Source organism: Delphinus delphis, chromosome 12 (genome assembly GCF_949987515.2).
Source record: "Delphinus delphis chromosome 12, mDelDel1.2, whole genome shotgun sequence".
In the NCBI taxonomy this organism is placed as follows: Eukaryota; Metazoa; Chordata; class Mammalia; order Artiodactyla; family Delphinidae; genus Delphinus; species Delphinus delphis.
In genome coordinates, this window is record NC_082694.2 from 78822598 (window position 1) to 78848424 (window position 25827).

The 25827-nt window shown below is 42.1% G+C and overlaps 1 protein-coding gene across 1 annotated transcript in view; it reads right to left on the reverse strand.

Annotated features, from left to right (window-relative positions):
• The window catches only part of DDX1 (DEAD-box helicase 1), a 33782-nt gene extending 17823 nt beyond the window's left edge, over positions 1-15959 (reverse strand). The window contains exons 1-13 of the mRNA XM_060027071.1: positions 15872-15959; positions 12793-12844; positions 12422-12485; positions 11395-11424; positions 10321-10417; positions 8181-8228; positions 6421-6504; positions 6099-6182; positions 5654-5730; positions 5014-5086; positions 3352-3428; positions 3125-3239; positions 2263-2401 (exon numbers count right to left, since the gene is read on the reverse strand). Coding sequence (XP_059883054.1) covers positions 2263-2401; positions 3125-3239; positions 3352-3428; positions 5014-5086; positions 5654-5730; positions 6099-6182; positions 6421-6504; positions 8181-8228; positions 10321-10417; positions 11395-11424; positions 12422-12485; positions 12793-12844; positions 15872-15887 — 956 coding nt within the window. The 5' untranslated portion in view covers positions 15888-15959. The remainder of the gene's footprint in view (positions 1-2262; positions 2402-3124; positions 3240-3351; positions 3429-5013; positions 5087-5653; positions 5731-6098; positions 6183-6420; positions 6505-8180; positions 8229-10320; positions 10418-11394; positions 11425-12421; positions 12486-12792; positions 12845-15871) is intronic.
• Between the last annotated feature and the right edge of the window lie 9868 nt (positions 15960-25827).

Consider the following 25827-nt stretch of genomic DNA (forward strand, 5'->3'; position numbering starts at 1 on the left):
TCGTATGGGGTGTAAAACTGAGTTGGGACGAGTAAAGCTATGCACATTTAAAACAAGAAACGCTAACACATGACAGTGCACAGGCATTATGGGGAAGCACACAGCGGTATCCGAGGAGGGAGAAAGGACCGAGCTGGCACCAACACGTCAGCTTCACAGAAAGACCAGGACTTGAGCCGGGTCTTCAAAGAAGGAAAAGGCTCATTTGTGCTGAATACCGAAATGAGTAACACAATTTTACCATCTTAGCAAATAAATTGATTTCGTCATCTATCTTCCCTTTCATGCTTTGTCCAGACGCATGTTAATCTTTACACATAATTAGAGCACAAAAATCAACTTATATTAGCGTTTTACATTCTTCCAAAAACACTCTCTTGTGAAGAGTTCTGAGTCTTTTACACCAAGAAGATGCTCTGGTGATGTACTCTTGTAGTGACTCTCCGTGTCGTATCCTTAAAGAATTTTATCACATTACTTTGGTTGTTTCTCTGCCTTCCACACTATCTCCACACTCCTGCACATAATTCTATAAAAGCAAAGATGAATTCTTGTTGTTATATCCTGATCCCTAGCCTAAGTCTTCACACATGGTAGGTATTCAAATAGTTACTGAGAGAGTGAAATGCATCAATCATCAAGACAAAATTAGGAATCATTTTACCTAAAAAGTTTTACTAAGTATAAATTTACCCCTGAATAAGTTTAACTTATGAGAAAGATCAACATTAAAAAGATGGGGGACTTCCACGGTGGCGCAGTGGTTAAGAATCCGCCTGCCAATGCAGGGGACATGGGCTCAATCCCTGGTCCAGTAACATCCCACATGCTGCAGAGCAACTAAGTCCGTGCGCCACAACTACTGAGGCTGCGCTCTAGAGCCTGCGAGCCACAACTCCTGAGCCCGTGAGCCACAACTACTGAAGCCCGCATGCCTAGAGCCCATGCTCCGCCACAATAGAAGTCGCCGCAATGAGAAGCCCGTGCACCGCAACGAAGAGTAGCCCCTGCTTGCCGTAACTAGAGAAAAGCCCGCACACAGCAACGAAGACCCAACACAGCCGGAAAAAAAAAAAACTCAGGCATCAAAATAAGATTTTTAAAAATATAAATAAATAAACAGATGGGCCCACGGGACATCAATAATTCAGAGTTTCTGAAGTTAGATAGTGATGATGGCTGCACAACCTTGTGACCATATACTAAAAACCACTGAATTGTACACTTTAAATGGTGAATTTTATGGTGTGTGAATTATATTTCAGTAAGAAAAATTAAAAGAAAAATTAATAAAAATCAAGTGTCAAATCAACTGACAGAGCAGTTTACTTATATGGTATGGCTTTCCTAAATTAAAAGGGATTGCTACTGAGCCAGAAGTTCTCCAAGATCACTAGACTTACGGTCTCCCCGCAGTGGCAGAAAGAGCCCTCGAACTAGAGGGACCAGTGTGAACGCCCACAGGGAAGATGGTCACCACTAGGAGACAGGCTAGAAGTAACCTCGCCAAGCCAGGTTTACCAACACACTAGACAGACAGAGATACATTTTCTATGCAAATGAAGTGATGAAGCTAACATTAAATGAAATGGCCCCTTTAAAGAATTAATTTTTACTCTGATACAGTTTTGCAAACCATGACACTTTATATAAGAGACACAGGAAAAATCTCAATTTACTTTTTTTTTTTTTTTAAAGGATATTTATTTATTTATTTTTGGCTGAGTTGGGTCTTCGTTGCTGCGCGCGGGCTTTCTCTAGTTGCGGTGAGTGGGGGGCTGCTCTTCATCGCGGTGCGCAGGCTTCTCATGGCGGTGGCCTCTCTTGTTGCAGAGCACGGGCTCTAGGCGCGCGGGCTTCAGTAGCTGTGGCACACGGGCTCAGGAGCTGTGGCTCGCAGGCTCTAGAGCGCAGCCTCAGGAGTTGTGGCGCACGGGCTTACCTGCTCTGTGGCACGTGGGATCTTCCCAGACCAGGGCTCGAACCCGTGTCCCCTGCATTGGCACGCGGATTCTTAACCACTGCACCACCAGGGAAGTCCCTCAATTTACTTTTTTTAATAGAACTCTTCTCACTTAAACAGGAGTTTTATATAGAAACTAATTGCTACTATATGTCACAGTTAAATATATTTACACACTCATACACATGCATATGTACACACTCTGAATTTCTAACTCATTTTTTTTCCTACTTTACTCTTATTCTGAAACACCTCAGACCTAAGGACAATAGGCATTTGAGCACAAAGGGAGGCTTTACCTTAATTTAGGATTATCGACATATTTCTTAAACTGCTTGACGTTATTCAAAGTTTGTTCAGCCAACTCTCGGGAAGGTTCGACAATGAGAGCTTTTGGAGCATTGGGGAGAAACTTCGCTTGTGCCACCTGGGCGTTACCTTAAGAAAATAAAGAAGATTAGAATACATTCAGATCACACCTCATATACCTTTATCGGTAAAACACGAGCACAAATACTCCAGTATCAAACTTTTAAATAACAATTGCCCAGTGGTATAGGTGACAGTCAAACTAAACAAAATAAAGATTCTTAAAATGAACTACAGATTCTTTAAATCTACTTGCAGTAATTTTAATTGATTATATGCTTTGTGATAAATTAAATGAGCTGTGAAATGCACTTTCTTTAAATAACTGGAAGCAGATTAGGCAGCACAATGGGGTGAGAGTGTGAGCTTTGGAGTCAGACTGCTTGGAGTTGAATTCAGTTCTACCACTTATTTGTCCTGTGACCTTGGGCAAGTGACCTCAAGTCCCTACTCCTCAAGTTCTTTGTCTATAAGACTACCTTACACGGTTGTTATGCAAACTAAATAACGCAGGTGAAACACTTAACACAGTGCCATGGCGCTTAATAAGCACACACATTATAAATGCAACATACCACCATCACCACGACCAGCTTCCCCAAAATGCGTGAACTGAAACCAAATACTTGGAGTTTACGAATTAGGTTTTGAAACTGAATTTTACTGACATGTTCAATAAAGATGCATGACTAAACAGGCAAGGGGAGTATCTGTACCTCACTACAAGAAGCCTTACTTACTGGAGTTTTCAATACCCCATTCTTGAAATCTTTACCCTCTCAGGTGCTATACCTGTGTGCTGTGATTTGACAGTGAAACTATCCGGTGCCTTGGAAAGGGCAACAAAACCATCTTTTGGTGGAAACTTAAATTCTTCTTCCCCGAAGTTGAATTTTAGTTCAGCATTCTAGCATTGAATAAAGGAGAAAATGAAAATGCTTAACCTAAGAGCAAACTAACCAATATGAAATAACGAAGATCAAAGTAGCTTATAATCACAGCAAAATGTCTCTAATTACCTTCAAAACACAGGCAGGAAAGAGGCCTTGGTTCTTCATATGTGGTGGTATTTCAAATGCCAGGCCAAGGTCTTTTCCTTTAAAAAAAAAAGAGAGAGAGAAATTGAATTAAAACTACCAGAAAAGAACGTCCACGTGCTCACACCACCGAATCTAGCAGCCGAGGCACATTCACACGCCCCCTCCTGTTACTGCGGATTAACTGTGCTAATACCAACCTCTTCACTTTTTTACTTTACTCCCGAAATTGTCCCCTCTCCCTCTCTACAATTTTAATTATTCCCTTCCTACGGGATTGCTTCCAGTAGACACTTGAGTTAGACAAACCTCCCTGAGCTCAGAACTTCCTCCATCTGTTCTTTATTTTTTCTTCTCCTTTTTGTAGTAAAACTGCCTGATTTCCATGTTGACTGTGTCCACCTCATTTCACTCCATTCTCTGTTGAACTGATTCCCAATCAGGCTCCCCCTGCACACCCCTCGTTCCACCACAACAGCTCTTTGTCAAGCTCATTAATGATCTCCACTTGCCAAACACAGTAGTTCTCATTGCTCATCCTTCTAGGCTAGACCCGTCATCAGCACTGGACACAATCTGATCCTTCCCTCCTCCTTCAAAAGCTTTCTTTACCTGAACTGCACGACCTCAACCTCTTTTGGCTTTCCTCCTCATTCACTTCTGCTGGAGTCTCCTCAACTTGCCAACTTCTAACCACAAGAATACCCTGGGCCTCAGATCTCTCCTCTTCATTACCTACTCTCATTCCCTAGGTGATCTCATCCAGACCTATGACTGGATCATATATAAGCCAATAACTCTCAAAGATGTATCAATATCTCCAATTCTGATCCCTCCCCTGAACACTTAACTGTACATTTAACTACTTACTTGATTTCATCACTCAGATGTCTAATAAGTATCTCAAACTTAACTTGCCCCAAACAGAACTCTTAGCATCCACCTGGTTCCCTACCTATTGTCACCACCCAGTGTTTTCAACAAAGCAGCCACCACAGTGATTGTACTGTTAAACTGTTAAAGACAGACGATGGCAATTATCTACTCAAAACCTAACGGCTTCCAATCTCAGTCAAAATAAAAAGTTTGTATCATAGCCTATAAGGTCCTATATGGCCTGGCCTCACCACCTCACTGACCCAAGATTCTACGACCCTCCCCCATGCTCAGTGTTTTCCAGACCCACTGGCCTCCTCACTGTTTAAATACCCCAAGCACGCTTTCATCTCAGGACCTTTGCAATTACTGGTCTCTCTGCCTGAAATACTCTTCCAAGATATTTCTACTCAAATGTCACCTTCTCAGAGAAGCCTTCTCTGACCCCCCAGAATGCTCTCCAGCCCCTTACCCGGATTTATACGCTCCCTCAGTGCACTGTTCCCACCTAACACATATATTGTCTGTCTCTCCCTATCAGTAGCTAAGCCCCACAAAAGTGTACATAAATTTATCTAGTCCATTTTCTGCTGTATCTCCAGCACCTACCAGCATGCCTGGCACACAGCAAATGCTCAATAAGTATTTGTTCAAAAGAAAGGCAGGGAGGAAGAGAGAGAAGATTGAAGATGGCAAGGAAATTTTAAAAAATCACAAATAATGAATATCATATGTACTCTCTAACAAAATGGTCCCTAGAAAGCTTACCATTTTTGGAGAATTTGACATGCCCTTTATCCATATCTAGGTAACATCCAATGGTATCATGCATAGTGAATTCCTAGAAAACCAGAAAGTCAAGTGCTGTTAATAAAAAGCAAAATTGAAAATAAGGTTAAAAGGTCAAATACAGCTGCATCCACAGTATGTGTTAGTGTTGCATAAAATTCCTTAAAATTCTAACGTAGATTTAAAAAATGCCTAGTACAGCATATCATATATAATAGTAGAAGCATCAGACAGACTTTTTAGCATCAACATGATATTAAGGCTCCTGCACATTACCAGAGATGTCGGCTACCAGAACAAGTGTATTTGGATTTAACATGACTCAAAATAAGAAATGAGAGCAACAGAAGTATTAAAGTCAAAGCCAAAATCAAAAGGGGGTGAACACAGAAAACAAAGTAATATACTTTGGAGGGGCTAATAAATGGCATAAAAGAAAAATATTTTTCTCATTTTGTAACATTTCTTCACTGAAGTCCCAATCTGAACTTTCCGCGGAAAATATTCAGAAAATTCACTTGAATTTCACAATCATTTCTATACCCTCAGTCATGTCATGAGTGATCAAGTATGCAAGAAAACTTACTAACACTATGATTCAGTCATTAGTACAACTTACCTCTCCATAATTATCAAATTGTTTATTGTGAGATTTCTTTCCTGTTCCACCAAAGCCAAATCCAAACTTGTCAGTACCTAGATTTTAAAAGTATTTTATAAATGTGGTAAGAATAAAGTTAAAAGTACCATAAAAGTTCATAAGTTGAAGATATTTTGAAGCACCTACACAGTATTGTGTGGTACATATTAATGCGTGCTAACTTTACTGACTTCATTCATACCCTTACCCTTATTCCTCCTGCTTTTATGATGTTATAATATCTATTTTTTGGTACTTCAAATCTTTCTTGGAACAAGGAGGGTATAGGTAAATATTATTATTTCCATGTCTCTAAATATAAACTTTGTATGCTTGAGTTTACTATTTTGCTCCCCACTAAAATAAAATGTTAAAAATTCACAAATGTAAAACAACAAATTCAGTTTATTTTAGAAACACTTACCTAGGTCTAGGGAAGCCTGCATAGAAGACCACCCAACTCTGCACAATCCTTGGTCATGACAGGATACTTCATAGTAGTGTTTCCCTGCAAGGGCAAAATACTTTGAGATTTTTATAAATTATACACTTATGATTCATTTACCATGTAGCTACTTTCCCATTGTTTCTGAATAACAATTTGTATCTTCCAAATGAAGAATGGTAGATCTTCCTGTAACATTAAAAATCTTTCCAGATCCTCGACTCAAAGCTACTTTAAAGAAAGTTCACGTATTAATACAGCACCCCAAAAGTTCAGACAAGTACAAATGTTCTTTAAATACCTTTCGTTAATCCTTTAGTAGCTCTACATCCATGCCATTCCTTTACTTCTCTGCTCTGACAACAAAGACCATCTGACCCAATTGCTGGATTTGAGAAAAACACAGAAAACCATGTCAATACAGATTACATAAATCACGCATTCTGAAATAAGGATCGTTCAGTCTCACTGATAAGATAATTCATTACTTGGTGCCATGTTCCAGGGACTGAGACTTGCCGATTCCTGAAGGATAGCAATGTCTTCCCCATGAGTAGCTGCCCTCATTCAGCCCCTGGAGGGCGGTGGCTTACGTTGAGGACTAGTCTCTCTACTGTTCTCTCTACTGTTATCTGTTGGCTAGGACAGGATTTTACCACAACAATTCTAAAAAGGCATCAACACAGCACCTAACCTGACTTGTGCTACCGCAGCTGCATCACCAACACACGTTTAGACAACTATTCTCTAGAGTCCTTTAAAGAAATGGATACTAAGGATGACGCAGCACCCACTCATCAATACTTGTTGCTCTGACTTTATGCCGAAATTAGAGCTTGAGTGAATGCTACACTAAAAGAAAAACAGAAACTCTGGCTTGTTCCCTAATCCGTGGATCCAGAAACCATAAAGGGAAAGCAGGAAAAGCCTGAACAAATAACCCTGTAGCTGTTATTTGCTAATATTAGGGCTCTAAAAGATGAAGTTCTATGTTATACATCATAGTCAGTCATAGTGCTTATTGGTGCTTTTTGGCGTTAAGTAAAGCATTTGGCTTTTGTCTGTACTGGAAACTATAACTTCTGTCCTGATTCAGGCTTGCAAATCATATTCGCCACCTGAATGTAGAAGAAATTTTTTAAAAGAGCATCTCGTCACACATTTCCCTTCACTTATAAGAAATTCAATTATTTATTCAAAGTATAAATTCTTATTCACATGGGTACATTATATAAACCTCTGAACTTTTAAAAAAGTTCTCTGACAAGGGTAAATCATAAAAATTTTTGTATTTAAAATGCTTTATGCATATATACATATATAAACTTTTACATAAATTAGATATCACATGGTAGAGAGCAGCAGCGTGGGGTTGTTTGTTTCTGTCATGATTCCTCAAGGCCCATTTACCTTTCTCTGCATCCTGATTTTCTTACTCATGGACACCTGGAGAAAATTCCTCCAAGTCAACTCTGCAGTTGCGACTTATTCTTCATAACAGCTCCACAAGTCCTTGGATACACCCCAATCTTTGTTTGCCATGCTAGCAGTATCGTTTACTTTACTGGCAGTTTTTATCATTACAGATAATGTGGCATCAAACAGCTTTGAGAGTATATTCTTACATACTGGCACTTTCATTCCAATGAGCTTGACCTTCCAGGAATATATGTTTTTTCAATATTAACAGGTAACGCCAAACTCCTTTCCAGAGAGGCAGTAATTTGTAAGTCGGTTATCCCCCTTTTGGATTCTTGCCAATCAGACGGGTATAAAACAACATTCACTGTAACTTTAATTTCCATTTCCCTGCTACCTGTAAACTTGACCTTTGTGTGTTTACTGCCATTTGGATCTGGTTCTCCTGTGAACTGCCTATTCACATCCTTTGCCCATTTTCCACTGCCTGCTTATCTCTTTCTTACTAAAACAGGTGACACTTTATCTGCCGTCAACACAAGAACCCCTTACCAGTTTACAAGGATTCTTTATCTTTCCTCAACATTGCATTAAAAACAAGTTTTTGAATCACAAATGTGCTGCTAAAATCTATCCACTTACCAAAAGCAGATCCTCTGTCATATGGGTTCATTTGCCATTTGTTCAGCACTAAGCAAATTAAAACAAGAAAAGTTAACCCCAAACAAACATAATTTAAAACAGTCTACAAAAAGTAAAGCAAATATTTAATATTTTATATGGTATCTTAACTCCTCTAGTTCCAATATGGTTTCACACACTATTTGGAATGTACGATTAAAATTGCCGCTGTTTTTATTAAAGGCAAAACTGAAACTGAAAACTGAAACAAGCCAAAAATAATAGTCACTGGCCCATCCAGGGCAACCTCTTCTGCTCACGTGCTTCAGTGCCTTTTTATTAGACGGCACTGATCTTTGTCATAACTATGAAAGCATTAATAAAATGAAGTTCTGGTGACTTCAATCATAACGAAAATAACCCACGAACATATCAGAATCTAATTATCACTTTATCATTATTAAAAGAAAAGCAAGTCCTTTATTTTAAATAATTCATAAGTCACAAAATCTTTTCCTCCTCACTTTTATGGGATCGGCATTTTCCTTTTCTAAAACATCTTAAGAGTCTGGATAAGCAAAGAATCACAATAGCTAAAGAGAATGCTATGTGTTTTCAAGCCCAATTTCCACCCAAGGTAGAAATCTTTTCTAGATTTTTTCTGGTCAAATGATATCTATCATCTGCTTAAACACCTGGAATGATGGAGAAGTAACGTTCTCTTGAGGGTCTCTATCCATTGTGGGCTCAATCAAGCTACTAGGAATTAAACAGTATTTTCTAGAACAATTATTCTCTCTCCAGGTCCCAACAATGATTTAACAATTATACCACCTCCCTTTTTTATTTGTTTCTCCATGTTTAAATATCTAGCTTCCTTACTCCTAATAGGACATGATTTTTGGAACTGCAACCATTCTGGTTATCCTTCTGTGGAAGCAGATAGGATCCTTCTCTTTCATCACTCTCTCTGATAAATGATGGTTTATAGTTGCTACAAATTCTGAGACTATTTTTAAACAGACTAATAGTCTAAATAGTTCATATCCATTATCTCACAATTCATTTATAAATGAGTTGATTCTACAAACTATGTAACATTGTTACTTTCAACTACTGAGAAGAAAATGTTGATATGCCAGCTCACTCCACTTAAGCCTGCAATTTTGTCACAATCCTATTTTGTATCATGAAACAAAAGTGACTTAAAATATAACAAAACCATAGATTACTCAAGATAGAATGGAATTCACAAAGCATTTAATAAAAGCAACAAAATTTAAAGATGAGAAAACTAATGTAAGATTGTTCATGGCACAAACAGGACCAGTCTCCCTGGAGATAGGACTGAAAATAAGAAACTGACTTTAAAATGTACACTTTACATTTCAGCCTCCTGGGCTCCTTCTTTCTTATGTTAAAGGAAAATGCATGCCTCTTTTCCCTGTAGAAGGCAATATTTCCTACCACCATGGGTTTATACTCTATCAACTATTTGTAAAATCTTTCCTTAATGCCTTTGTAAAATACTGTACCAATTTATCTTCAATATTATGCATAAAGTTATCAGGCTAAGAAAAACATTAAAATAACTAAATATAATTTCTAAAATGTCAGTGTTTTCTCAAAGACAACACTGTTAGTATCTTAGGAGGGACAATCTTTCAGTGTTTATGCTCTAAATAGGATGACATTTAGGATGACATTTAGCATCCCTGGTTTCCAGGGCACCAAATGACAATACCATCCCCCGGATATTGACAATAAAAATGCACACTCAAATTTCACATCTGGGGCTTCCCTGGTGGTGCAGTGGTTAAGAATCCGCCTGCCAATGCAGGGGACACAGGTTCAAGCCCTGGTCTGGGAAGATCCCACATGCAATGGAGCAACTAACCCCTTGAGCCACAACTACTGAGCCTGCGCACCTAGAGCTCATGCTCCGCAACAAGAGAAGCCACCGCAGTGAGAAGCCCATGCACTGCAACAAAAGAGTAGCTCGCCCCACCTAGAGGAAGCGCGCACACAGCAACGAAGACCCAATGGAGCCAAAAATAAATAAATAAAATTAATTTATTAAAAAAAAACTTCACATCTGTAAATGCAAGGAATGAGAATTACTAATTTATACAAAAGGAAATTAATAATATGCAAAAATTACCTGAAGCACCAGTTTTAATTGTCGCTTTTCCTTTTTTGCCTTCTTGTTGGTCTTTCAGAGTTTCATAAACTATCTGGATAACTGGAATACTGAAAGCCTAGCAAATAAACAAGAGTTCTCTATATTAGCATTCAGATATCAGTGACAGTTCAATAATCAATATAAATTACAAAAATCATGCACGCACCTTAAATAATGACACACATTCCTGAGCACTGCTCCAATTTGCCCAAACCCAAAATACCAGTAAGATAACAAGAGTTGACTGAATGAAGGAAATAAGAACCAGCTGATAGCCCAAAACAATAAACAATCGGGACCCACAGAATGAACTAAACTAAAAAGGGTAAATATTATTCTGACAAACCGTTTCTCTAGTCTAGGCCAGCAAGAGATCAACCTCTATTTGCAACTTCTTTATTACTAGAGCCACTGCATTAAAATTCAGAAGTGAGTATAAATACTAAAGATACTGTAACTCTTCCTCCAAGACCAGTTTTAAACTATATTCTTAAAGCCATACTCTTATAAATCTTATTTCAGAATGAGCTGGCAACAAAAATATTGTTCTCTGTGGCAAGCAACCACTTTTTACATTTTGGAAGGAGGGTACTTGATTAAATTCTTCAAAGTAAAAGCCACTGTTCTAAGTTGCTTTAAAAATCAACTCTTACCGGCTTCCCTGGTGGTGCAGTGCTTAAGAATCCGCCTGCCAATGCAGGGGACACAGGTTCGAGCCTTGGTCCAGGAAGATCCCACATGCTGTAGAGCAACTAAGCCCATGAGCCACAACTACTGAGCCTGTGCTCTACAGCCCGCGAGCCACAACTACTAAGCCCGCGTGCCACAACGACTGAAGCCCGCGTACCTAGAACCCGTGCTCCGCAACAAGAGAAGCCACTGCAATGAGCAGCCCGTGCACCGCAACAAAGAGTAGCCCCCGCTCACTGCAACTAGAGAAAGCCTGCGTGCAGCAACGAAAACCCAAAGTGGCCAAAAATAAATAAATAAAATAAATTCATGAAAAATAAAATCAACTCTTAAAAAGTAAGTCAATTTAAGTTTATTACTTACACCAGTTTTTCCACTTCCTGTTTCTGCAGCCTAAATGAAAAAGAAAAAAAAAGTTTAAGTTGTCAGTTAAGGAAATCAAATTAATGTGATACCATGTAGAAATCTTTAACAATTCACAAGCTACCTTTATTTCCACAGTGTCTCCAGATTAAGATTTCCTCATTCAACTTTATTGCCAATCTTGCCATTCCTCTTCCATTCCCTCAAGAATCTGTTCTCCCTTTTCTTTTCCCATTGCTACCATTCAAATCTAAACCCTTATTATTCTAACCAAGATTATTATAAAAGTATCCTAACAGTATCTCATGTCTTAGAGCTACACTACAAGCTGCTATCAAAGCAGTCTTCATAAAAACACAATTCTAACTGTGCAACACATCCCTAGTTAAACACTTCCAATGATCCACACTGCCAACAAACACCCAACTTCTTTAGCATGACACTGAAGAAAGGGCACAAGTAATCTGACCCACTGTATACTTCTCATCTTATCTCAAGTTACACTCTCCACCCCAGACACATGTATTTTATGCTACCATCGAAGTGAATTACTCTGGGATCATATCCTGCATTCTCCTATTCACGGTTTTTGTTGATGTGCTCTCTACCTAGAGAGCATTTCTCCTTTATCTTCCCTTGTCCAAAATCTACTTCTTCCAAGCAGAGTCCTTTATGATTCCTCAAGCAGAAGGGTAACTGGACCCCACCTGAATCTTTTCATACTTTGCATCTCTCAGGCAGGTGCCACATTTTCCCTTGTATGACATTTATCCATGTACATGTCTTACTGTGCTACTGGGTTGAAGCTTCTGAAGGGCAAAGACTGCATTTTATTCACCTTTGTGTTCCCCACAACTTCTACCTAATTACTTTGAATGCAGCATAGGTAGCTTAAATGTTGGTGAATAAATAAAATTAATTTGGTGAAAATACCATTTTTAAGCCTATGGAGTTCTTAAAGTGGGTCATAACAGCCCCAGAATTGTGTTTCCCCAGCTTCCAACGACCTCACCACATTTAAACATACCATAAGGACATCACCTCCTCCTAGGATCAGTGGGATGGACTCAGCCTGGATATCAGTCGGGAGACTAAAAGAATCATATTTTGAAGAATTTTAGTTAATTAAAAAAAAAAAATCACCTAAGCTAATTAAGTCATGTTAAACTATAAACCTAAAAGAGAATTTTATTTGGTAAACACTACCAATCTTTTTCAGCTAAAAATATATCAACGTTTAGAAAGGAAACTCTATGATTTAAAGAATCACAGGAAAAAACTGAATTTCACTTACCCAACTGGGCCCAAAAATATTTGCTAAAAACACTAACCACTATTTAAATTGAAAAACATTGTCGTCACAGGTACATTTAAGCTTTTCAAGATGGAGGTACTTACAGCCAATCCATCTCCTCCACAGCTTGAGCAATTTCAGGCATAACACCCATCTCTGCAAACAAAAATTCATTTTAAAAACTACACAGACTAAACTTAAATCATATTGCTCTTAAAATTACTGTTCAGTGGGGAAACAGGTTTGAAGCATAGCTCAGTTACATAGTATCTGTTGAGTATAAATTTTGGAGAAAGACTTGAGTTCAAGTTCAAGCTCTCACTAGCAATGTGACCTTGGGCAAGCTATAAAGCTATTTCGTCACACAAAATGGAGCTAATATTGCTTATGTTGTAGGAATATGGGACGATTACAGATAATCATATGAATGCATCCGGCACACAGTTATCACTCAGTACATAGCATCCACCAGTGAGTGTTTCCTCCCTATGACTGGTGAAAAATCTGCCAGAGTTGGAAAGTTCTAGACCAGTACCATGGTTGTTTCACCTAGAGATAATGTGGAAATCATGTGCCTTGACTCTTTGAGGACCATGCGAATACCCTCAGCGATCTGAGAAAAATGAATAGGTAAGTAGAGAGAGCCCACATTTACAGGCAGTCATAATCAAAACTCTGGCAAACTGAAAAGGGAGGGGCTGCTGGTGAGAACTTGGGTTAACTGGAAATGTCAGCTGAAGAACTACTCTGTTCTTAATTGTTCACATGTTTAAGTAATTTACATCAAAGTGAATCCTAAATGAATAGATCGGGTTATTTCTGATTGGATTTTGAAATTTTATCACTTCTCAAATGAACTGTAGAGGGTATACATGGAACAGTGAGTTGTATTACTTAAATCTCCTTTCAAAATAAGTGATCTTTCTTTTAAGCCTGCATTTTTAAAATGTAGCTTTTATTATTGTTATCTTTACGAAAGTATATATTTCTATTAAAAAATGAACAACACTCAAATATACCCAAGCCCCAGAGATAACCTATTTGGAAATTTTGTATTTCTTGTAATCATTTGTGAAAAGGCATAAAATAAAACTACAATCTGGGCTTCCCCGGTGGCGCAGTGGTTGAAAGTCCGCCTGCCGATGCAGGAGACGCGGGTTCATGCCCCGATACGGAAAGATCCCACATGCCGCGGAGCGGCTGGGCCCGGGAGCCATGGCCGCTGAGCCTGCGCGTCCGGAGCCTGCGCGTCCGGAGCCTGTGCTCCGCAACGGGAGAGGCCACAACAGTGAGAGGCCCGCGTACCGCAAAAAAAAACACAAAAAGCTACAATCCACTGCAACAGTAGCTTTTTCTTTGTATCAGGTGAGAAAACACATACTAGCAATTAACAATAGATACAACACTAACATTTTGTATAGTAAACTAGTTAATATAAACATTGATGACATGGGAAAGGGTAAAAATCTTTTTCTTTGTATCAGGTGAGAAGACACATACTAGCAAGTAACAATAGATACAACACTAACATTTTGTATAGTAAACTAGTTAATATAAACATTGATGACATGGGAAAGGGTAAAAATCTTTTTCAGAAAGGCAGGCTCTCCTACCCCTAAATCTCTTCAGAAAAATCCACAGATTGCAAAACTACTCAAGATCAAAAGTTGTATATCCAAGCTGACCTTTTTAAAAATTGCCCCCATTCAAGTCTACGTGTATTCTCTCTCCTACAACGCAAATTGCTTAAAAAAAGGGAGTGATGGTCTTCAATATGCTTCATACAGAATACTGCAAGCAGAAGCTGCTTGTGAAACTATTATATTGCAAGCAGCAACCACAGACAGTTTTCAGCAAATTCCAGGCAATTTCTTGTTCCATTCTGGTCATGTTTTCTGCAGGTTTGCTTTGAAACCATGTATTCTTTAAACAGAACATTTTTAACGCTCAGAAGAAAAATAGGAATATTCATGCTCTTTAATTCCACTTTTGTCTCTATTTCACATCACAGACTCTTCTAGTCCTTTACTCTAATATTCCTGAAATCTGTGCATGGCTCCCAAAGAAGTGAACCTATCAAATGACAACCTGGAACTGCTCTGCACACCTTGGCTCTGAAATCTTGTTTGAGGGGAGAGCTGGGGAAACAAAAACAGCTCCCAGTCTGAGCAGATTTCCCCTTGCCTATTATGAAATGCAACTAAAACAATCGGAAATCCTCTCTCACGACTAAAAACTTGGAATTCCTAATGTTCTAATAGGAGAAAAATGAAGAAAGTACAATACTCTGTTATATCTGAAGTCATCTTAATAGATTAACAATATTAAAAGATAGTAGGCCTAAGTTGATACATTTATTGCTGTATAACATATGTACGACTTTTAGTCTATAAGGCTTACTGCAACTTGTAAAACTGTGGATGTATAAAGGAAGGATGATAAAGGAAAAGAGAAAAACAACTGTCGGGTTAGGTAAGCCACCTAAAATTCCTGTTTGGAATAACGGAGGGCATCATCAGCAAATAAACAACGATTTTCAAAATCTGTGATGAGCTGGTGTGTACGCGGACGAAAATGCTTTCCCTTTGGCTTAGATATTCAACGTTACTGTTGATATAATAGAGCTTAACCACAAATAAATATCAGGTTTGTGCCTGGAACTTTTAGTTTTGGAAGGGCCTGAAAAAAAATAGATGCAGGATGGTCATTTCCAACTGACCCCTCCCCGCGCCCTGCTGCTTCTCGACCAGGCCAAGCCCCTATCGGGCGCGGACAGAAAAGGGTTCCTGAGCACCACTGCCACGTCAAAGAGCAAGAGGCCGGGGCTCCGAGAGCGGCCGCAGCAACGCCACCGCATCGTTCTCGCAGCCCCGGGTGTCCCGGCAGGACAGCCGAGTGAAGGGTGGCTGGAAGGAGAGAAAGAAGAGAGCGAGCACGGGGAGGCCCGGCCCGGCCAGCACCTGGAGGGAAAGGCTCTCCCTGCAACACCGAGGCGCACCGATCGGGCCTCTCGCACCGCCACTGATCAGCCCGCAGTGCGGGGACCGAGGGGACAGCTTTGGACAGCTCCCTCCTGTCCCGCGAGGCACCTGTGCGCCCCCGCCCCAAAGGCTCCCCTCCAGCCGGCCCAGGGCCGAGGCGTGCATCGGGCCGCCCGCTCCAGCCCCAGCTCCGCAGACGCACCGGAGAAAGCCGCCATCTTCGCCCAGTCCTCCGCGTCTCAGCTCGCGCTCCCTCCCTCCGAAAGGACACGCGGCGCGGTAGCGGCCGGCGCTTCCGGCCCCCTCCCCCGGCCCGAGTGTGCTGCTTTCCAAGTCCCGGCAAGGACCCAGCTCCAAAAGAACTGTTCCGACCAAAGAAGAGACCCGCCGCGGACTCCTCGGCGCGGACCCAGTTCAGCTGCCCCTTGCTTTTCCTAAGTAGCCAGGACCCGTCATCATTAGACGGACTCAGAGTTACCTTTTATGCAGAGCATGCTACGTGTCATCAGGAGCACTTTTGCACATGCAAGGAAGCAGACGTTACGTGATGAGGGTCACACAATGGACCAGACAGCAAAACTGTGCCATCTCTCCTGCCTCGCTCAGACCCCGCAGGCTCTCAAAGATAAGCAGGGCTTTGTGGTGTGTGAATGACCTGGAGAGAACGTACCGAATTCATCGCCCAGAAAACCAGCGCTAGTGAGCGCCTGGCACCCAACAGTCATTTACTAAATACTTTTGACCGATTTCGGTCTCCCAGCCTCCCTTCCCCGGTGTTTGATGGAGTATTGATAATTTCACATTTATTTGACGTCCTTACAGTTTGACTCTTCTCTTTGCAGAAAGATAGGAAAAGTAAACGAATGTTTAATCCTGCCAACAACTCTGTCAGCTTGTAGTAGCATCTTTAGACGAAGATACTAAGTTTCAGGAAAATTAAGTAACTTATCTAAAGCCATATATAGCTACTGAATGGCAGCGTGGTCTCTGAGCCACATCCGCCTAACTTCAGGGTCCATGCTGTACCTCATGTGTAGCCTGCCCCAGAATGACATGAGAAAAGTCAAACCCTCAGGCAAGATGTTTTCGATGGACTTAGAACTACAACTTTTGGAGCCATACTCCCTGCGTTTGAATTCTAGCCCTGCCATTTGCTAGCTGTGTAACCTTGAACAAGTCTGGGCTTCAGTTTACTCATTTGTGAAATGACCATGAATAATAGTACCTATCTTGAAGGATTAGTATGAGGCTTGAATAAAATAGGTAAAGCACCTACAACAGTGCACAGCACGTGGTAACAATTTATGTGTTAGCTCTATTATTATACTATTAAATGTAATAGGATTCACCTAAAGTTCCAACAAGGACAATCACTCAGGCCTGCCTGCAGCTTCGCACCTCCAGGGGGCACCATTCACATTATAGTCTATATTCTCATTATATTTTGTATAAATTTATATGTGATACCCCCTGAGAGTTAGGCAATGTAGCAGTTCTGAATAGATGCCACATACGCCATATTTTTCCTCTCTCAAGGGACAAAGCATTTTCCAGGGGACTACTCAGAGAACTCTTGATCTCAGGAGTTTGGGAAGCAAAAGGCATGCTATGAGAAACTGTGACTAGAAGGCCTCAAGGCAGCAGGGCAGGAAAAGAGCCAGAGGGAAGAGAAGCCAGTTGTAGGAGCAGACCACTCTTCCAACAACTGTGGGGAAACCCAGGGCTGACTAGACCTGTGGAGAGTGGACTTGAAGCTCTCTTCAAAGGGAGCATGCCCAGGACTTCCCTGGTGGTCCATCGGTTAAGACTCCACACTTCCAATGCAGGGGGCGCAGGTTCGATCCCTAGTCGGGATCCCACATGCCATGCAGCCAAAAAAAAAAGGGGGGGGGGAGAATGTGCCCAAGAAAGCTGCCTGGAGAAGCTAAATGATGCAGCAGACAGACCCCCAAAGGACCCTGTTTTATTCATACCTTTTAACCAGAGGACAGACATCACCTGCTTCATGGAAGTTGCATTTGGAGGATACCAGCAGAAGAATCTCCAAGAAACCAACAAAAAGTACCCCTGAGCTAAAAAAAATCGACCTTGGGCATTATTGAGCCAGAGAGCGCCAGATTCAGATCACAAAGGCACCAGCCAAATAAGGGTGGGTCTCCTCCTCCCCAAGGGTCGGAAACAACAGCTAATGGTAGAGGGGAGAGCAGAAAAGAGATGGACTGCATCCTTCACCACATTGCTAAACTGGGGAGGGAGGAAGCTGCTGTCATTTTGGTTAAAGTTGTGAGTTATGATCATGACACTGGACCCAATAGTTTAATTACAGAAATGAGACTATAATTGTGATGAAAATAGCCAGGCAACATTTCGTTACCTGGGAGTGACCAGAAAAACTCTGGAAGAGGCTGGAGACTCCGTCTAGGTCAGAGGAAGAAATAGTCTCTAGAGAGGGTTTCAAGGTAACAGATAATGTTTTCTGCTCATCCCCTATCAAGTTTAGCTTATTTAGTAAATATAATACGAGAGAGATATAATACCTTCAATAATGTGAATTGGGATATAATGTGATTGGCTCCCCTCTTCGGCAGGTAGGACAAGGCCAAGCAAAGAAGTGGCAGGCAACCCCTTCATCCAACCAAGAGATAAATGATGGGTGTCCCCAGTCCAGTATCCTGCTGGTCCATTCTGCCCAAAGCAGGCTGATTAAATGGGCACATACTATCCAGGGAGACAGTCCTGTAATCCTTGCCTGGCTCCAGAAACCCACCTACATAAATCATTAGGTAGGAAGACAACCACCACTAGGTGGCGCCAAACTGCAGTTGATCCCGGTAAAGGTTGAAAGGGACGTAAAACTCCCAGCTGGCACTTTCCCCTGGACATTTACTTCTATAACCTCAAAATAACCCAGTATCTTATTGGGTTGGGTAATTGGACCTTTTGGACCCATAGCCAATCACATATGGTGGAATTTTGCTGTATTATCCATACACCCAGAGAGATGTGTGTTACGTGTTGAATTTTCAAGTAAGCTGTACTTACTAGGCCACTGCAGACCAGATGGATTTGCAGCTACAAAGTCAGGCCTACGAAATAGGTCCTTGAGATACCCAGGTCCTTGAGAGTATACAGAGGATTTCCTTAAAGAAAAAAAAAAAAAGGAAAGATCTGACTGGAAGATACCCTTTGTGCTCTGGAATATGGACATGGTACCTGGAAAGGCAGTGATGAGCCTTGAAGATGAAAGCTTCATGCTAAGGCTATTGAAGCAGGAAATAGGAGGAGATTGGATCCTTGATGGTGGTGGTGAGCTACCAGCCCAGCTCTGTCTGCCTCAAGAGCTCTTGTGGCTGGAGAATGCATTACGTAGTTGAACCGCTGTTAATTCTCTCTGGCTCACCACCCGACACATACCCAACAGGTACAGAAAAGAAAGGAGATGAGACATTCATCAGTATAGATTTTGTGTAATGAATCACTCCGAAAATTTTTTCAAATGTTCTAGAATAGAGCAATAAGAAACCTATCGTGGCTCCAAGATGGAGGCGACCTTGGCTTGAGTCACGAAGACACCTTCAAAAACAACCCTTGAGGAATGGCGGTCCAGTGGTTAGGACGCCATGCTTCCACTGCAGGGGGCACAGATTCGATCCCTGGGCAGGGAACTAAGATCCCACATGCCAAGTGGTATGGCCAAAAAAAAAAAACAAAATCACTTGAATTAAAAAACAAAAACAGCCCTATGGTCATTTCCTCACAACCAAAAATGAAGATGAAATGTGCCATATGTAATGGAGGAAGTGAGCCTGAACCCAGCCCAGGGAATATAATTCAAATCAGGTTGTTTACTTTGTCCTTTCATTGGCACCCAGCCACACTCCCCAGTCCCTATCCCGGCTCCTTCTGGGCCCTTGTTCCTAGCTCCTAAGGATCCAGCCACCACCAAGAGGGAAGCTGCAAGAGAGAGTTGTTTTAATGTAAAAGAAGTCAATTAGAAAATGCAATATCTTCATTACGTAGCTCCCCACAAATCCTTCCTCACAATACATAATACAAACCCACTCATCATGCCACACAGGTAACTGCAACTTATCCCTCCTCAAAGGCTCCCCAGGAAGTTTGCCCTCAGATCTATGTCTTAGGAGAACAGAGAACTTGGCCTCACCTGCTCTGGATCTTGAATCCTGCTGTGAGCAGATGTGGCCAACCTTCCATCAGGACACCCTCTCCACTTTGATACAGCTCTTGGTGGGTAAGACTCCTGGTTCCATCTTCCTCAGGACGGCACACACCAGACCCTCCAAGTCTAACCTCCTGCTTCCTGCCAGCATGTACCCTTGGGGTCATTTTACCCTCCAGCATGTCAAACTATATAGAATTCCTTGGGGACTCCCTGGCAGATGAGTGGTTAGGATTCCGTGCTTCCACTTCAGGGGGCACATGTTCGATCCCTGGTTGGGGTGCTGTGCAGCACGGCCAAAAAAAAAAGAATATTAGAATTCCTTGCATACGGCAGGTTGCCTCTCACCACTGTGTATTTCCAATGCTGTTTCCTCTCCCCAGAATAGCCTTCCCCTGTTAGTTTCACTTATCTATTGCTGAGTAATACCCCCAAATGAATACAACGACCAATTTATTGGTCATGATTCTGTGAGCCTGGAATTTGGGCTTTCTCCACACGGCCAACTTGGGCCTTCTCACAGCAAGATTAATCCCAGGGAAGACAGACTTCCTATGTGGTAGCTGGGTTTCAAGAGGATAGGGCCCCAAAATAGAAAGCCAAGGCTGCGTATCTCAAGTCAGCTGTGGAAGTGGCCCAGTGTCACTTCTGGCAGATTTTATTGGTCAGTACAAGTCACATGATCAGCACAGCCCAGACTCATGAGGAGCAGAAACAGGCTCTGCCTCTTGATGCAAGGAATGGCAAAGAGTGTGCTGCCGTCTGTTGTATACCACGCCTCTCTTCTTGGCAAATTGCTAGTTATTATTCCGATTCAGCTAAGCTAGCAACTTGCAGCAAATCCTGCTCTATGCCAATCCCTGGCTAACAGATACTGCTAGTTTGCCCCGATGTTTATTTCTCTTTTTCCTTAAATTTCTGACTTTAAGCCAGATGCATGGCTTCCCAGAATAAAGACTCCACTTCCTAATCCCCCTGGTGGCAGGGCCGTATGCCTGTGTTCTGGCCAGTGGCATATAAAGAGAAGTGCCCTTAATGGAGCTGGTGCATCCTTCTTGCTCTTGCTCCTTCCTCTTGCTGGAACAGGGATGCAATGGCTGGGGTTTGAACAGCCATATTGGACCATGAGAAGAAAGCCACGTACTGAGGGTGGCAGAACAATACGAGAGAAGTAGCTTGAGTCCCTGGCACCAAGCAACACCATATCAGCCAGAAATGTGACTCTAGATTTCTTACATGAGCGAGAAATAAACATCTATCTTCTTTGTTTTGGGTTTTCTTTCCCAAATGACCAAACCTAATCCTAATTTATATATACCCTCCATTAGCTATCTGTTGCTATAGAACAGTGACCCCAAAATCTAGTGACGTAAAACAGTGAACATTTATTATCGCTCACACTTCTGTGGAGCAGGAATTCAGGAGCAGCTTGGCTGGGCGTGTCCTCTCAGAGCCATTCTTGCTGTTGTAGTCCAGCTGCTAGCCAGGTTTGCAATCATCTGAAGTCTAGGGGCAGGGGCGGGGTGGGGGTGGGGAAAGATCAGTTTGTAAAGGTCACTGGCTCTTACGACTGCGTGGCAATTAGCAGGAGGCCTCTGTCCTCCACTTGGACCTCTTCCAGGGCAGTCTGAATGTTCTCATGAGATGGTTGCTGACGCCCCCTACACCACCCCCCTTTGCCACCGAAACCAGTGATCCTAGTAAACAAAGCAGAGTGGGTGATATCTCTTACAGCCTAGCCATGCATGTCACACTGCCACTTCTGCCATATCTCATTGGTCACAGAGGCCTGTTCACAGGCATGAGACACACACACGCATTTAGGGACCAGCTTAGAGGCTGCCTTCCACACCCCCCTGCTTCCCTAACAGACCCCTTATTTGTTCAAGTAGCAGGTGGCAATCCCTCAACATCAGGAAGAAGCCTGTTCATCCTCTGGGGTAAATCATGTTCCTTCCGGACCAGCCACTGTTGTCCTTAAGTTTGTAGTTGGCTTAGCCTACCCTGTTTTTCACAGTTTACCTGACTCAGAAAGCAGTCTGGAGACAGCGAAGGCTCATGTTTAAACATCCTCTTTTTTCCCTCTGAATCTCCTACAGCTTCTGAGCTGAGCAACAATCATTGAATTTTATGCTTTTGTCAAAATAAGCTGTCAGAAACGGGTCCAGATCTATTAGAATGCAACATCATTCTCGCTGCCCCAGTGTTCACCTTACGGTACAAGGACCAGAGAGAGCCCAGCAAATGGACATAAATCCAGAGATCTATAATTCTCTATCCCCTGAAGAAGTGGCCATAAAGTCAATCACTCCAGATATATGGGAAGCAGAAAACAAAGGACACGCGGATGAGTTTCAGAGGGGCTGTAACACAGAAAAAGAGATCTTACTAACGGCGTCGGTCTCGTTATAAGCAAGCCAGGCAGGGACATGATTTATCGCTGGGTGCTGAGTAGCCCGCAGGCATGAACATCACTCCGACCCCCCTGCCCGCCAGCTCCTGTGCTGATCAGCTCCTGCCAGCGACGCCAATGGCTCGTGGGGAAATGGCTCCACACTTAGAGTCTGAGCAGGAGAACACGGCCTGAAGGTTGTGGGTGTTCAAGAACAGACTCTGCGCCAGACAGATGTCCTGAATCCAGCTGCCCAGAATCTGCCAGGACCCCTGAGTTCCATTACCTGCAAAAGAGACACATTTTGCACCTGCACCCAGGGTGCAGGCTTATTTTCTCAGCCCCTCTCCCCGGGTCCTTGTTTTACTGCACTTCCTTCCTATCTGTGAAACTGATCACTTGTTAACAAGGTCTGTGATTTTTTTCTTTACTTTTTTTTTGTGTGTGTGTGGTACGCGGGCCTCTCACTGTTGTGGCCTCTCCCGTTGCGGGGCACAGGCTCTGGACGCGCAGACTCAGCGGCCATGGCTCACGGGCCCAGCCGCTCCGCGGCATGTGGGATCTTCCCGGACCGGGGCACGAACCTGCGTCCCCTGCATCGGCAGGCGGACTCTCAACCACTGCGCCACCAGGGAAGCCCTTTTCTTTACTTTTTTTGGCCACACCACGCGGCTTGTCAGATTTTAGTTCCCAGGCCAGGGATCAAGCCTGGGTTCTCGGCAGTGAGAATGATGAGTTCTAACCACTGGACCACCAGGGAAATCCCCAAGGTCTGTGAATTTTATCTGAAGCAGACTGAAACAAGACCACTTGCTATATTTAAAGAAGGAGGGGGTTGATAAAAAGGGTGGTCAAGAATTCTTCAAGGGCTTCCCTGGTGGCGCAGTGGTTGAGAGTCCGCCTGTCGATGCAGGGGGCATGGGTTCGAGCCCCGGTCCGGGAGGATCCCGTATGCCACGGAGCGGCTGGGCCTGTGAGCCATGGCCGCTGAGCCTGCGCATCTGGAGCCTGTGCTCCACAATGGGAGAGGCCACGGCAGTGAGAGGCCAGCGTACCGCAAAAAAAAAAATTAAAAAAAAAAGAAGAATTCTTCAAAATGATTTATTCATATTGACAGACCCAGGGAGAAGATAAATCCATCTTCCTGTGGAATTCAATGTTCCACAGGGCCAAACGGAAGATTTTGGTCTGGAGTTCTGGTTTTGTATTTCTGTTTGTTTGTTCTTAATAGCTGAAACAATCAGTCTTTATCATAAGCCTGACATATTTTTTTCAGTTGCCTTCATAATAGAATTATGAAGTTCAAATAACAATTATGCAATTGCCAGGGAAAATCCAAAAATCTTTTTTCCAAGACAAATATAGGTTTTATATATATGTTACTCCAGTGGGCAAAGTCCATGTTGATGGGTGAGAGACATTCCGGGCAAAGTCCATTCTCCAAATCTTCACAGTTAATGACAGCTTTGCTGTTCATACTCCAGGTGCATCAGGCATATAGCTAAATGATTGATAGATTATAGATAGATAGGACAGCATCCAGAGTGTATTGAAAATAGCTCATATTTGAGAGAGATTATCTAACAGGCTATTTAATTGCTCTGAGGCATATGCTTTGAGTTCCTTTTGTTGCAGCTCTGTATCCTTTTGTGAAGTCATAACAGAAAAAAGAGGGCCATCAGAAAAATTATCTGCTCCAATTTTTTGTATTTTACAAAACTACATTTGAAAAGAATATCCTCTTTGATTTTCAGGTTCTCTTAACACAAAGACCTATAGGAAACATTTCAATTTGAGCTTACTTAGCCTAGGTTAAAATGAAAACATGCACAGAGCATATGTGACACATTTGCTCTCCCCAATCCCTTCTACATGCTCAGAACCCTTAGCAAGAAATTCACAGTCTGGGTAGAAAGCAGTTTCCTTTAGGGAATCAATACCATCCATTTTCCTTCAATCTTTGTATGGTCTCTGTTATATTATGATCCCGAATTGCCATGTTTTGTGTTATAGTCACTCATATAGATCTTCTTTAATCCTTTCAGATATAGCTCATAAGCAGCAGGAAAGCAAACACTGTGATCTCCTAATCCCCTAATGTAGCACCTAGTACAAAGAGGGATTCTGTAAACATTTACTGAATAAATTAATAAAAGATATCAACATAAAAAAAAAGAATTCTTCAAAATGCCTGGAGAAAATAATCCTCAATATGGTGGAAATGTATTCTGCCTGGTCATCTAGTTTCCCCTGATGTGACAATAGCAAGACTGGGAATTCGTAAAGGCTGCTTCAAGTGTCTCTCTGAACAGTGATGTTCCAGTTACTATGACTGCATAAAAAATTACCTCAAAATGTAGTGGCATAAAAGCTTCATTTATTATGCTCATAGATTCTGGGAGTGAGAACCCTGCACAGGGCACAGCAGGAAGGGCTTATCTCTGCTCCTCAGTAACTAGTACCTCAGCTGAAAGACTTGAAGGCTAGAGGTTAGAATCATTTGAAGGTTCCTTCACTCACGTGACGCACTGATGCTCATGACACAGGAACCCTACCTGGGGCGGTTGGCCAGCTGTGGCCTCTCCGTGTGGCCTGGGCTTTCTCACAACATGGTGGTTGTATTCCAAAAGCAGCATCCCAAGGACCCTGTGGTCTTTAATGACCAAGCTTCAGAGGTCAAGCAGTGTCACTTCCTCCTCTTTCTACTAATTGCGGCAGTTACAGAGGTCGGCTAGGTTAAAGGGGACCATAGATTCCACCATTTAAAGGGGGAATGTCAACATTTCATTGTAAGAAAAGCACGTGGGACAGGGGATAAATTGGTGTGGCCATGTATTAGGCACAGTTCTCCAGAGGAACAAAACCAATAGGATGTGTATATGTAGAGAAAGAGATTTATTTTAAGAAATTGGCTCATGCCATCATGGAGGTGGACAAGGTCAGGATCTACAGGGTGGGCTGTCGGACTGGAGAACCAGGAGTTGCTGATAGTGCAGTTGAAGTCCAAAGGCTGTCTGCTGGCAGTTTCCTCTTGCTTGTTGGAGGTCAGCCTTTTGTTCTATTAAGGCCTTCAGCTGATTGGATGAGGCCCAACTTTACCCAGACAAGTTAACACATAAAATTAACCATCACAAGTCCACCCCTTGTCAACTTGGCATCTCCATAAACCACCCTTAATCTCAAAATAAAGATAATAACGAGGTCATACTCCTGCCTAACGTGATACAGCTATCCTGTGTACAACTGAAAACTCACTAACCCTTTCTCCAGGGGAGGAGGCAACATCCTTGCATGCTGTTTACTCTCGTTGATACCTTGTAACTTGAATACCATGATGCAAGATTATCAATACTTAAATAGTATGACATAAAATAAATACATCTTATGTTGCACGATAAAGGGATTTTAAAAAGGGCAGGAAATGAAGCTGTCTGTCGTGTGTGTGTAAAGGTATCCATATATGTATGGCTGTGAATCACACGTTCATAACAAAATAAGGAAGAGATACTCATGACAATTGTAGTCCACATTTCTGAAACCGGTCACGTGGTGGTAGCTGGTATTTGTAATTACCTTCTTCCACTAC